Source organism: Rhincodon typus, chromosome 15, assembly GCF_021869965.1.
Source record: "Rhincodon typus isolate 14 chromosome 15, sRhiTyp1.1, whole genome shotgun sequence".
Classification (NCBI taxonomy): Eukaryota; Metazoa; Chordata; class Chondrichthyes; order Orectolobiformes; family Rhincodontidae; genus Rhincodon; species Rhincodon typus.
The window spans coordinates 36,449,777-36,463,085 of NC_063346.1; the positions used below are offsets into that span (position 1 = coordinate 36,449,777).

The 13,309-nt window shown below is 39.3% G+C and overlaps 1 protein-coding gene across 8 annotated transcripts in view; it reads right to left on the reverse strand.

Annotated features, from left to right (window-relative positions):
• Nucleotides 1-497: 497 nt before the first annotated feature.
• The window catches only part of znf423 (zinc finger protein 423), a 333,162-nt gene continuing 320,350 nt past the window's right edge, over nucleotides 498-13,309 (reverse strand). For all 8 annotated transcript variants that reach the window (XM_020528461.2, XM_048605858.1, XM_020528463.2 and 5 more), the window contains one exon: nucleotides 498-1,127. In XM_020528461.2, coding sequence (XP_020384050.1) covers nucleotides 1,098-1,127 — 30 coding nt within the window. In that variant the 3' untranslated portion in view covers nucleotides 498-1,097. The remainder of the gene's footprint in view (nucleotides 1,128-13,309) is intronic.

Genomic DNA, 13,309 nt, shown 5'->3' on the forward strand with positions numbered 1-13,309 from the left:
TCCTCCACTGCTACTGGTGTTGCAGTTTTTCAGTTTGAGGCAGTACTCTGTAAGACAATGCAAGTTGAATGCAATAAAAACAACAACATCTTACAGTTATAATGCCTTTAACATTGTAAAACGAGGTTACAGTGAGCCATTACTGAAATAAGTTGGAGACAAACCTGACCTCAATTTCACTGAACATCTCTAGGGTGAATAAAAAAACATAAGGGAATTCTGGTATAGTATAAAGGGAAGTACAGTCATATTAAATTGTGTGCAAGGGGTTTATGTCCTCCATGACATGCAGTGTGCTACGACATCAAGCTGACCAAAATTATAAAGTTAATCATGTAATCTCTGCGTGACTACTATAATATTAGTTATTGTGTAACACTAAAATGTACTGCATTATGTGCATTGATGATTAATATACTCTAATGTGGTCAAGACCTTCTGCTAGGCTGAAAGAGGACAATAACCAACACATGCATTCACACAAAATACAAGATAGATCAAGTGCGTGGTTTCCCTTTATTATACTGCCCTAGTTATTGCAATCAGGTAAATCACATTTTATAAGCAAACACCATCCAGTTGCACTGTAATCATTGTTTTTCTTTACATAGTCTTTCATTGTACTGTGAATCGGTCAATTCAATTAAAACATCATTCTTCGACAAAAAGAAAAAAAATTCTGACAATGGCAAGCTAGCGCATCACAGTTATCACATCTGGCTAATTCTGCATTTAAAAGCAAGTATTAACAAAATACATCTAGTTATCTTGACATCTATTAGCTTACTACGTTAAGCAACAAAGGACAACAGCAACAAAGCTGATGTTTCTAACACACTATAACTCTGATTAGAAGCAAAAGCTGTGAACTCACTAGTTAAAAGCAGGACAGAAAAATACTGAGCATAGAATACTTTTAATCTGTTACATTAATATTCATTTCAAACTGCTTATAATAGCAGTGCCTCATGGCCAAATCATTAGTTTTACATCTGGGTTTCAAATGACACTTTGATTGGATGTAATGTTCAAAAGTTCTCTCCCACTGTGTCTCTGTCGAGTCTTCTGCAGAGAATATGTCTCGCAGTGCTGACACCTTACTGTGCGTGCTGACTCATCATGTGGTTCTGGAAAGACAAAAAAAACCCCATAAGGGATAAATTACACGTGTCCATATCCACCCAGGGCTCACTGCAGATAATGTAAAACTTGTACAATTTAGCTTTATGCATAGAAACAAAAGTAACTGTTAGCTGCACTAGGTTCCAATTTCATTAGCTTAACAAGAGCAAGATTGAACTCATAATAATTCCTTAGATATTCCAATTGGGTCTGACATACACCTTTGTTTTGTAATAATGGTATTATATTGAACCGGTTTGCAATAGCATACAAACTGCAGGAGATTTAAGTCTACTTGATCCCTAAAAACAGTTCACGTGGTGAAATTTGAGATTTAAAATACATTTCAAAACAAAATTTGTTTGAATCTGTGTCAAGAAATGCATTTCTATTTTTAATTTGATTCTGCAACAAAGTGATAGCCTACACACATGGAAACATTTATTAAATTATTGTTCCAAACATCCGAATCAAAGAATAACTCTTTCACTGGTGTTATCTTTGATCCGATGCTTTTTGTCAATATTCAGCAAATTCTGTTTTTCTACCAGAAGAGGGAAGCACAATACCTGTGGTTTTTTTCCCTCGGTCAGCTTTCCTTCTTTTAAATATCTTATTCAGTTTAAGAATCACAAAATCCCTAATTCATTGCAATTTTGCACAATTTCTCATAATAGAACCAATCTTGGCTCCCAGACATGCATTTCTGATTTCTATAAAACTGATCACATGCATTTAAAGAAAGTTTAACAGTCTCCAATCTCATTTTTATATAGATATTAATTTATTCACATAAAAATACTGGCTGGACAGTTCAGATTTCACTGTTTGTAATTGTAATGTGATCCAGCGCTTTTATCTGGTGTCAGCACTGAAACTAATGACACTTGGTGCAACTGACTCTCCCATTAATATGTCCTGTTAAATTGAACTGCTTACAAGAACAATTAATATATATACACATAAATATATATAACATAAATGTTTAACTGTGCATGAATATGCATGTAATGATGTACAAACTGAAAAAGAATATGCTGAAGGCACAAATGGTTGTACAGCAGATCCGCCTACAGTTTAAACTGCTTTTGTGCATCTGAATCAATATTAGCAGGAGACCTACTCCTGAGGTGAGTTTACTTAAAAACAGCACAGGTCTGACATTCATAATTCAGGAGATTTATATTGTCAAATGGAGGTCATGTTTAGGGCTCAATCTAACTTCCAAGTGTCAATATAAAAAGGGTTTTAAAGAAGCTGACCAGAGTAAATATTCAATTTTGAATCCCTATATTATTTCACTCTGTTCTTTTAGGTGACACAATTTTCAGTTTAAATGTTGAAAACTTTGCAATTAATCTGACTGCTGGAAATTGATAGTAAATAATAAACAATAAAATAATTAACGCAGTAATGTTTTGTTCAGCTATTGCGCAGGGTTTCTGTCTCTTATTAAACAGTCTCACATAAAGAATGAACAGAAAAAGATCAAATTATTGAATGTCAACATTACAGAAATACATCATGTTGATCCAGTAAGGTGAGCACGAGAATGACAATTGTAGATATATTGGAATTTTGATTAGAAGTGATTAACGGATTATTTCAAAGGTCAGGGTTATTTACATACTGGTCTGGGTTTCTGCTATATTGTGCAGCTTTTTCAGCCCAATTTGTCTGAAGTAGGGCAAACTATCACAAAGGATAACAGAATATTAGGGCAAAAAATGTCCAGTAAAATCAAGTCTCAATGATCTTCCCACATTGATTTAAAAAGAATCAAATAGTAGCTACCTGTCCACAAACAACTGGCCACGGACCACGTTTGAATTAAGTACCAATGCAAACTTCAACTAATTGTGCCCATCTACACCCTTGAAGGAAACTCTTAAATTTGAGCATTTTTTTTGTAACAAAGAACACATTTTGAAAACTTTGAATTAAATGTACTAAAACTCTTGTTCCTTTGGTGGGTGTCTCGCATGCTGCTTACAAAAGCACTGAAGTACACGTGCGTCCTCGCAGGCAGTTTAGTGAACACCAGTGAAGAAGTTGAGGACCCTGAAATTGGATGCCCCTGCAGGATGCCATTCAATCAGAGGACAGCAGCTCCAGTATTCAGTAGCACTACGGTGGAGGTGTTGCTGCTGCCAGTATTGAATCCCCTGGACTCCCAGGATGGATGAAGGACCAGCAACAAGGGTGGAAGGAACATGCAGATGTTCTTTGGGAATTGGGGGGTCACATGCAGCTATTGGGGTCAGAAGCAACAGCAGTAGATTCAATGTCAGAGGCCAGTTCCGCTACCCATACGCAATACACTCAATCATGCAAAAGGTATTGTAGATCTAGGGGGCTAACAGCTAACAGGCAGCTCACACGGGTTTACCAGTCAGTTGCGCCATCCCTTCTTTGTCCCGTCTAGAATTGAAATAATTGCAGCCCAGGAGGGAATAAGCTCTTAAATTGTCCGTAAGTGACCACTAAAGGGTCTTAAAGTGGCAGCAGGGCAAGACAATTGCCTTTGAACCTTCCCACTCAGAAGTCACTTGGGCAGAGGTAGGGAGGCATGGTATCTGTCCTGACGCCAACCCGCCTAATTTTTCTAGATCTTCCACCTTCTCCCTCACCTCCTACAGACCCAGAATGTTCCATCTAATGAAACCAGCAAATAATTTTGTACTACTGTTTAAGACCACTTTCAATTATTTACAATGAAGTTATTCATGAAAGGTGGAAGAGACACTGATTAAAATAGATATTTTTCTGCTAATTCCATTTTCAGCAGTATTAATCAAAATTATTTCAAGTTACCACTCTAATGGAGATCTTTTGAAAGAGGAATACATTCTGAAATACAACCTGGCTGCATTACAGTACCAGAAATCTGATCTTCAATAGTACACAAGAGTCTCAGCTGAAATTTAACAGAGAAGAAACACTTCTAAAAAATACTGCAATTTCTGGTGTAATTTGTGCCCAGATAATCAATTGTGCATAAAACTGAAATTCCAGGTCATAATCTTTCCACATAATGATGCAAATAAGGAGCTACTTATCCAGATTATCTGAAAGGTATATCAGTGATTGTGTAATAAATGCATATCAACTGTTATAAGCTAAGTATCTGCAAGCAGACATTTATTCCAGATTTATACAAGAACCACATCCATTTTGCATATGAAATCAGTGGAATTTGTAATCTAAACTGACACAAATCCACTTCAGCTCTTGGTTTTGGAACCATACCATTACAAATATTCTGAGAGCAAAAGTGAGCATTATGGACTTCATTGAGAAACACTTTGCCATTTGCTGCTTATTCCTACCTGGAGTGCCTAATTCAGCATGTGCAGCATTTTCTCCATGGCTTACCTTACTTGCCTTTTTTATGCAGAAATTTCAAATAAGAACAAAAATATGAAAAAACAACTTACTTGCACTACATTGAAGAATGTTGACATTGTTATGTTTTCTTAACAAAATTGGAACAAACAGCAAATGAGGTGCTGGGACAAACCCAAAATTTGAAGTAGGAAGTTTTAAAAGGCAAAAGATGTTAAGAAAGCCACTATTTTTGTTATACTCACTTCATGAAACAGCAAACAGATCTCAGGCTCTTTATCTGACATCTCTTTTTATTATTATATGGGGTAAAATACTGGTTTCAAATCTCTATATAATGGTACAAAAGGCAAAAAGTTCACTGTAATGCTATTAAAGAGAACAAAGTAGAACTTCCTATACCAATCTAGTTTTAATAGCCACTTTCATCATCCTACTGTAAACACTCAGGTGGTGTGAAACTGATATTGGTGCTGAACACTTTTACTTCAATTTGTTCTATTCAAACATGATAATTATAGCAATTAAAATAACTGTCTGCATCAAACAAGAATTTAACATGGTAATAATCCAGCATCTGTACTGGTAACAACACACAAAAAGAAACAGCAGTTATCATAAACTTTACTTTTCCAAAAAAAATCCACAGAGACAATTAGATTTCTGCTTGTCCCCATGGCAAACCCACCATCTTGGAAGTGAGCCAGTTTGGGAAACTGCAGCTGTGCACTCGCTCCTCCTGCTGCCTGACCTGCTTTTCCTGGTAGTGCATTGTACAGAGACAGATATACGAAGTTCATCACCACCACATCTGTCCCAGTACCTAACACTGGACGAATGTGGTACCCAGTGGGACCAACCATTTGAGAAATCCTCGCTTTAAAAAGATAAATGCTATTTTGGACCAAAATTCTCAGGATAGCTCCTTGAAGTGATGACACATTACATCTGTCTTTGAAGGCCACAATGAAAAGCTATTCATATGCTCAAAGTCACTGTCAACCTGGTGACACTGCACTACGTAATTAATTACATCTTGATTTAGATGACAATCAGCAATAAATTTATTTTGTAAATTTTACCATTATTTAAAGTCAACTAATGAAAATTGGATATTCCTTGTTTTGAACTGAACTGTACATTAAAAATCAATGAGACATTAATGTTTTATATTTTTATCATTTTAGCAATGTTAGGTGGATAAGCCATGCTAAATTCCCCATAGTGTCCAGGGATGTGTAAATCAGATGGATTAGCCATGAGAGATGCAGGATTACAGGGATAGAGTTGGGGGACTGTGGGTCTCGGCAGGATTCTGATCAGAGGGTCGATGTGGATTCAATGGGTCAAATGGCCTGCTTTCACACTGTAGGGATTCTATGAATGTGAACTCAGAACTGGCAGGGAGTTAGTGGTCAGTAACAAGGAAGGAGGGACTGGCTCTCAGTAGTACCATATCTCCTTCCCAATCCCTTAATCAGCTAATGAGTGTTTTTGAACCAGAGTTTATGCCTGAGAGTCCATGGGTCACCCCACATTGGTTTCCTTGCCATATCTCCTACATGACAAACCTTCTGCCACCGTCAGGTTAATTTTAGGGGAAATGGGATAAAGCTCTTAAGGAGGCATTAACTGAATTCCCGTCAGAGATATAATCAGGGTGGAGGTGGGATCCCAACCTGTCTGAATAAGTGCCCCTTGCAACCAAACTGCCAAGGGGAGGGTGTAAAATTCTGCCCATCATCTACAATTCCACACGCAGAGTTTCAACCTTGGCTAAGCCTCTGGGAAATGATAGATAACAGAAGTTCCTTGTGACTGTTGCTGATGTGCGGGACTAAGAAGATCAGAATGGTCCCAATCTTCTTGCTTGTATTAGTTTAAGCTACTGATGTCATGTGGAGAAGAATGCCACATGAAGTTTTGAGCAGATGTGCTAGATTTTGATGAACAGTAAATAGGGTTACTACATCCTACTTCATAGCTAGTTACATCACATCTGATATACATGATGGTTTCTTGCGAAAAATCAGACTCAACCTGAGCGTAAGTTCACATTGCTGCACTAAAACATTTTCTGCATTACTAACAGAACTGGTCACTTAGCTCCTCCCAGGAACAGTAATTTATGAATTTCTGTCAGTGTCAGGCACTACTAATTTGCACCCGCGACACCTTGGGAGCATGTAAAACGCCCATTCTTCTTGTTAGGAAAATATGCACAGAATAGGAAAAATGATAAAGAGACGAGGAGAATTGTTTTTTCATTGAGAGTCTATGGAACTCTCTTCACCAGAAAGCAGTGGCGGCAGGCAGGTAGCATTGAATATTTATAAGGCAGAGGGAGATAGATTCCTGACTGACTACAGGAATCTTTGGTGTTGGGGGTAGGTGGGGGATTGGCTGGAAAGAGAAATTGAAGCCACAATCAGATCAACCATTATCTTAATAAAAAGCAGAGCAAACTTGAGGGGCAAAATGGGCTACTCCTAATCTGTATGTTTATATTTTAAATTAAAGAAGCATAATAAATGTTGTTTCTATCCTATTCAATACAATACATATATGTCTCTGTGAAGTTTTCTGACTGGTGGAGAAAACATGCTTCAACCAGAATTAAATAAATTTAAAAGAAAGAACTTTTTTGAGACCTTTTATAGCCTCAGGATATTCCTAAATGAGTTACAGTCAAGTACTTTTGAAATACACAGCTGCTGTAATGTAGGGAATGTGACAGCCAATTTGCACACAGCAAAGTCCCACAAAGAGCAATGACAAATTGTTAATTAGGGCAAATAGGGAACATACAATTGTACAGGAAGCAGCAATATAACTATTTGGCTTCTATTGACGATATGAATTGAAACAGTAGCTGCAGCCAGAATGTGTGTCCATTCATGACATCACAGAGGAAGATCTTAACAACAAAACATAACAATAGGTTCCAGACAGAAATCCAGCTTCCAGATTGTCTTGAACCAACAGTTTAGTAATGGTGACTGAAGTACACCAATAATGGTAGACATCTCTCTTTATAAAATTGAAGATTATTAAAAACATAGATGAATGCAGTACCCCTTTAATATAGTAGTTTATTGTTTTCTGAGAAATGGTGTAATTTTGGTGCCAGCTGTGAGTAGATGTCCTTGTGCCAGAAATTGGTGTTTTGTCAGTTTCTGCAGTGCAGAGCTGGACCTGTGCCAAATGCAAATGATATGATAATGTGACCTACTGCACTTTTCACCATTGGTAAATTAAGGGGTTATTCCCGTGATTGATCTTTTTTTTCTTGAAAAAGCAACTATATTAACTCAATGAAGGACACTTGTCTTGTTTGGGAAGGAGATTCTTTTTTGAAAAATACTACTTACAACAAATAATGATTTGCAGCTTAATATTTCCTTTCCCATTCTCAATATAACAATACGTAATGCACTTTAAACAATTAATGTAGATTTAGGAGACAGACATATCGACAGTTCAAAGCAACCTAATTTAATGGTATGGTAATTGTTTTCACTACGTTGATTTTCTCTCTCTAAACATGTCAATATCTTTTCCATCCCTTTCTCGTTCATTATGCCAACATACTACATTTCAAGTAAGATATATTACCTTATTTATTATGAAATCTTTGTCTTGTTGAGAACAGTGGACGCATTTTATAACTAAAAACTTAAACAGAACCACATTCCACCATTCACTAATTTTAAAACCAACTTGCATTCCAGCAATGCTTTTAATGTAGGAAAATAGCAAAAAAGACACTTCAGAGCAGAAGATGTGACAAAATTTGACACTGCCGCATAGATGAAGCTATTCGAAGGAAGTAACTAAAAGCACGGCGAAAGAGGCATGTTTTACGGAAGATCTTAAAGAAAATATAAAGGTTTAGAGAAGAAATTCCAGTGAATATGGCAAAGGTGGTTTGGCAGAGAATGTGGATATACAATAAGTCATGTGGAAAAACAGAATTCTTTGTGAATAGTAGGTCTTGAGAAGATTAGAGATAGTTGGTGAGAATGGCACTTGAATGCAGTATTAATGTTAAGCGACTGAGAAAGCAATATTGGTCAGTGATCAGATGGGTAAGAATGAGTAGAATTTACTCTAGTTTAGGTAATAGGCTGTAAAGTTTAAGGTGAAACTGAAGTTTATAAAATGTGGAGGACAGCAGAATGCTTTGAAATACTTAAATTTGGAGGGGGTATGGAGAGTGGGCAAAGACATGAAGAGCTGAGGCTCAGTGGACGCACTCTCACCTCTGCCTTAAAAGATTAAGGATTCAACTCCCTACTGCAGAGATCCATGTGCATAATCCAGAATGACACACCACTGCAGTATGAAGGAGTTCTGGCACTGCCAGAAGATGGTGGAATTTGAATTCAAAAAAAAAAATCTGGAATTAGGAGTCCAATAATGACCATGAAACTATTGCCAATTGCTGGAAAAACCCATCTGGTTCATTAATATCCTTTAGGGAAGGAAACTGCCATCCTTACCCAGTTTGGCCTACATGTGACTTCTGACCCTCTGGGCAATTAGGGATGGGCAATAAATGCTGCCTCGCTAGAGTGCCTACATCCTGTGAGTGAAAAAAAAATGCTGTCTTTCAGAAGGGGAATTAAGCCGAGGTCCTGTCTACCTTGTCAGAGGCATCAAAGATTGCAACAGGACATCAGGTTGTGGTCCAACAGGTTTATTTGAAATCACATGCTTTCAAAGCATTGCTCCTTCGTCGGTGACATGGTGTCATGTGACTTCTGACTTTGATCACCCCAGTCCAACATCAGCACCTCCATATCATGGCTACCGTTGTGGAAGATCAGGGAACTTCTTCCCAATGTCCCGTTCCATGTACATTTCCCAACAGACATAACAGATAGCAGATTATCTATACAGCAGATTATCTGGCTCTTATTTCAGTTCTACAGGAATACAGAGCACTGGGCTAATGGTAAGATTCTTGGTAGTGTGGATGAGCAGAAAGATCTCGGTGTCCATGTGCATAGATCACTGAAAGTTGCCACCCAGGTTGATAGTGTTGTTAAGAAGGCGTACAGTATGTTAGGTTTTATTGGTAGAGGGATTGAGTTTCGGAGCCATGAGGTCATGTTGCAGCTGTACAAAACTCTGGTGCGGCCGCACTTGGAGTATTGCGTACAGTTCTGGTCACCGCATTATAGGAAGGATGTGGAAGCATTGGAAAGGGTGCAGAGGAGATTTACCAGGATGTTGCCTGGTATGGAGGGAAAGTCTTATGAGGAAAGGCTGAATGTTTTGAGGCTGTTTTCGTTAGAGAGAAGAAGGTTAAGAGGTGACTTGATAGAGACATACAAGATGATCAGAGGATTAGATAGGGTGAACAGTGGGAGCCTTTTTCCTCGGATGGTGATGGCTAGCACGAGGGGACATAGCTTTAAATTGAGGGGTGATAGATATAGGACAGATGTCAAAGGTAGGTTCTTTACTCAGAGAGTAGTAAGGGCGTGGAATGCCCTGCCTGCAAAAATAGTAGACTCGCCCACTTTAAGGGCATTTAAATGGTCATTGGATAAACATATGGATGATAATGGAATAGTTTAGGTTAGATGGGCTTCAGATTGGTTTCACAGGTCGGCGCAACATCGAGGGCCGAAGGGCCTGTACTGCGCTGTAATGTTCTATGTTCTTCAGTCAGAGGGTGAAGGATGTGGGGCCCGAGAAACAAGAGTTGGTGAGCCAGAGAAATGCACAGTAGTGCGTTTGACAGGAAGGGAAAGTGATATTCAGAGGGAGCAGCAGATGGGGAAGATACAGAGAGGCTGTAGGGATCAGGGTGGAGAAGGTGAAATGGAGGTCAGAGGGGCTGGGGTGGGGCTGTGGGGGAGTGGGAAGAGAAAGATAGATGGAGGGACTGGGGAGGCTGGGGAGCAAGAGGGGCTATAGGGGGTGAGATGAAGGCTGCAAGGGGAAGATGAAAGAGAGCGATAGGGAGGTTGCATGCTGAGGAGGGACAGGAGCTCCTAGTGGGGCCAGAGAGAGAGAAAAGAGGGAAGTTACAAGGGATGGAGAGAGTGCGAGTCTGAAAAAAGTGGGGCAAGGGAGGGGGAGCAGACCACAAAGGGAGAGAGGCAGGTTGCAGGGTCAGGGTTCAGAAGCGACAATACAGGTTGAAGGGATGGAGGAGAATTGAGAGAAAAAGATGGAGGCTGCAAGGGAAGGGGTTGAGATATGGAGTCTGCAAGGCGAGTGGAGGAGAAAGAGGGATGAGGTGAGTAGAGGGAAGCTGCAAGAGGGCAAGGAAGGGAGGAGGAGGTGGCAAAGCAGTGGAATGAGGCTGGGGAGAGAGGGAAGCTGCAAGCAGGAGGCAGGCTGTAAGAGGACAGGGGAAAGGGAGGGAGCTGCAAGAGGACAGGGGAGAGGAAGGGAGCTTGCAAGATGGGGGTCCAGAGGATGGTGACTACAAAAAAAGAGCAACCAGTTTTAACTCTGTCAGCAAAGGAATACTGAGCTATCCAGGTGTCAGGGAAATAAGTTAGATAATTAATTCCTTGCAAGAGAATGTAGAATCTTTAGTTTAAGGCTACATATATTCAAAAGCTACTATATCAATGGGAAATACAATGTATGTTATTATAATGAACACCGCGACAAATTGTTAAAAGTAAATCTAAGATTTGATTTGCAGCTAATGGAGCTGTTTTAACCGTTTGGTTAAAATATCCCAGCTTCTTGCATATGTGCTGGAAAAGCATTAGCTATGACCTCATCAGTCTGTGAAAATAGCATTTAGGGCGATAGCTTTTTCTGTGCAGGAATGTGTTAGTCATTTTGAAAAAAAAACTACTCCCTATTTTATATCAATTGTCTTAAGACAAGAGTCAAGAAAAACATTCTGCCTTGTGTGGCCTTAAATTTAACAGAATGTTGGTACTTGCTGAGGATATTGATGAATTCTTCCAATTTTATGTCAACACAAGTACTTGAGGTAATGTTACAAAGTGACTACATGATAATGAGAAAGTAGCAACTGGAAAATCAAAAAATCAGCCCTAGAGAATAGCTTGAAAAAAAAAAATCACAAAAGGAATCATTTTGCTCCCTGTTACCAAATCTGAAGGATGTGAGGGGAAGGGCTAAAGGCCCGTCAGGAGTGGTGAAAAAAAGGGGCTCGAGTAAACGGAGAAGTGCCAGGGCCCACAAACTCTCTCCTTGGCCCTGCAGGGCATTGGTGGACAACAGCAGAGAGAATAATGTGTTTAACTGTGTCACAGGTTGCACAGAGCATGAGGACGACAATAAAAGACTAATGCGCTATATATTTTACTGTTGTGCATGACTTTGCTTAAGCCATGGGAAGGGAGGTTTACTGTAAAGATCAAACACGGAGTCGTTGGAGAGATCGTCACTGAACTGGAAGGTAACAATGCAGTCAAGCATTTTTAGAGATGAGGGTGTTTACATATGAGCTGGTAGGTTATGAGGACAGGGGTCAGTTTTTTTTAAATAGAGTTGAACAATTCCCTAGAAGCAGGACATTTCAAGTTCAACAATTGAACAATGTCAGTGTTATAGTTGGCATGATGGAAAATCTTCATATGGAAGATTCTTCCCCAACTAATTTATGATGTAAATTGTTGAAAAACATTAATAGCAATTATTGAGAGAAATGGTTGATGTAAACAAAACAAAAAATCACTATGGGGCTCGGGCTTACTTTCCTTCCACGGGTTGGCAATTTATGTTAAAACAGTCAACAATGAGGTTAGAAATCTATGTAATAACAAGAAGACTGGTTTTCTAACATAATTAGAGATTAATAAAACGTCTATTTTCTCTTAAATTGTAAACCATTTATTTTTTTAAAAAAATAACTCTTACAATTGTGTCAAATTGTGAAAATAACTAACAGCTCCTGAAATCCAATGAAAATTCAGCTGATATGTCTATCACTTGTAGCATGTACCAACATGGGACTTTTGAGAAGGTAAGTCAGGTCTCTAATGTAACTCCCCAGTTAGCCTGTCAGCGAGTTCTTATCCTGACCATCCACCAGATGTCACAATTGTTATTCATCCTTAATCCTATGGCAATATCCAACAAATACTCCTGACTGCAAATAGTTACATCATTGTTGGTTGCACCTGCTCCTTTCAAATGTTGGGCCACTAATGCCCACTTTCAGACAACAGTCTATCAAATAAACAAATGCCATGTTTCCTCAAATGAATTATCCAGTACCCACCTAAAGTCATGATGGGGAATCCATATTGTTGATGGAATCCATCTCTATGGAAACAACACAAGACCAGCACTGGGCATTGCAAACATAGCCCCAAATAGTTTAACATTTCCTCTGGTAGGGGCTGCTGACTGATAACACAAGAAAGATCTTTACACCAAGTAGTCTGTGGGGTGGGATCAGACAATGAACCTTTCCATGTCAAATCACACCACACATTAAATGATGCCTTTGAAGGTGCAGCTGATACAAATTAACTTTTTGGGTTTGCCATACTTAAGTCCATTCACCATTACGACATTGGGTGGAATATTATTAGGTGATGGGAGTCTTGGTCACTGGTCACACAGCAGGAGACCCTCAGTGGCTCCATTCAGAAAGGCCTGCTGCATCTTGAACCATTGAGGCACTTTACAGGTAAACAGCTCACCTTCCTCTGGGATTGAGTATCCTGAAGGCAGAGGTCCTACCCGCATAGAGTTGCTGGAACATCAGACGCCCTTAACTACGTTCTACTCTTGGCACCACTGTCAAGTTACTTGCTGCTTCTGGTACTGCACACATTGATGCGATGGGACCCAAGCGCGGGGGACGGGGGGGAACAGGGGAGGAGAGAGA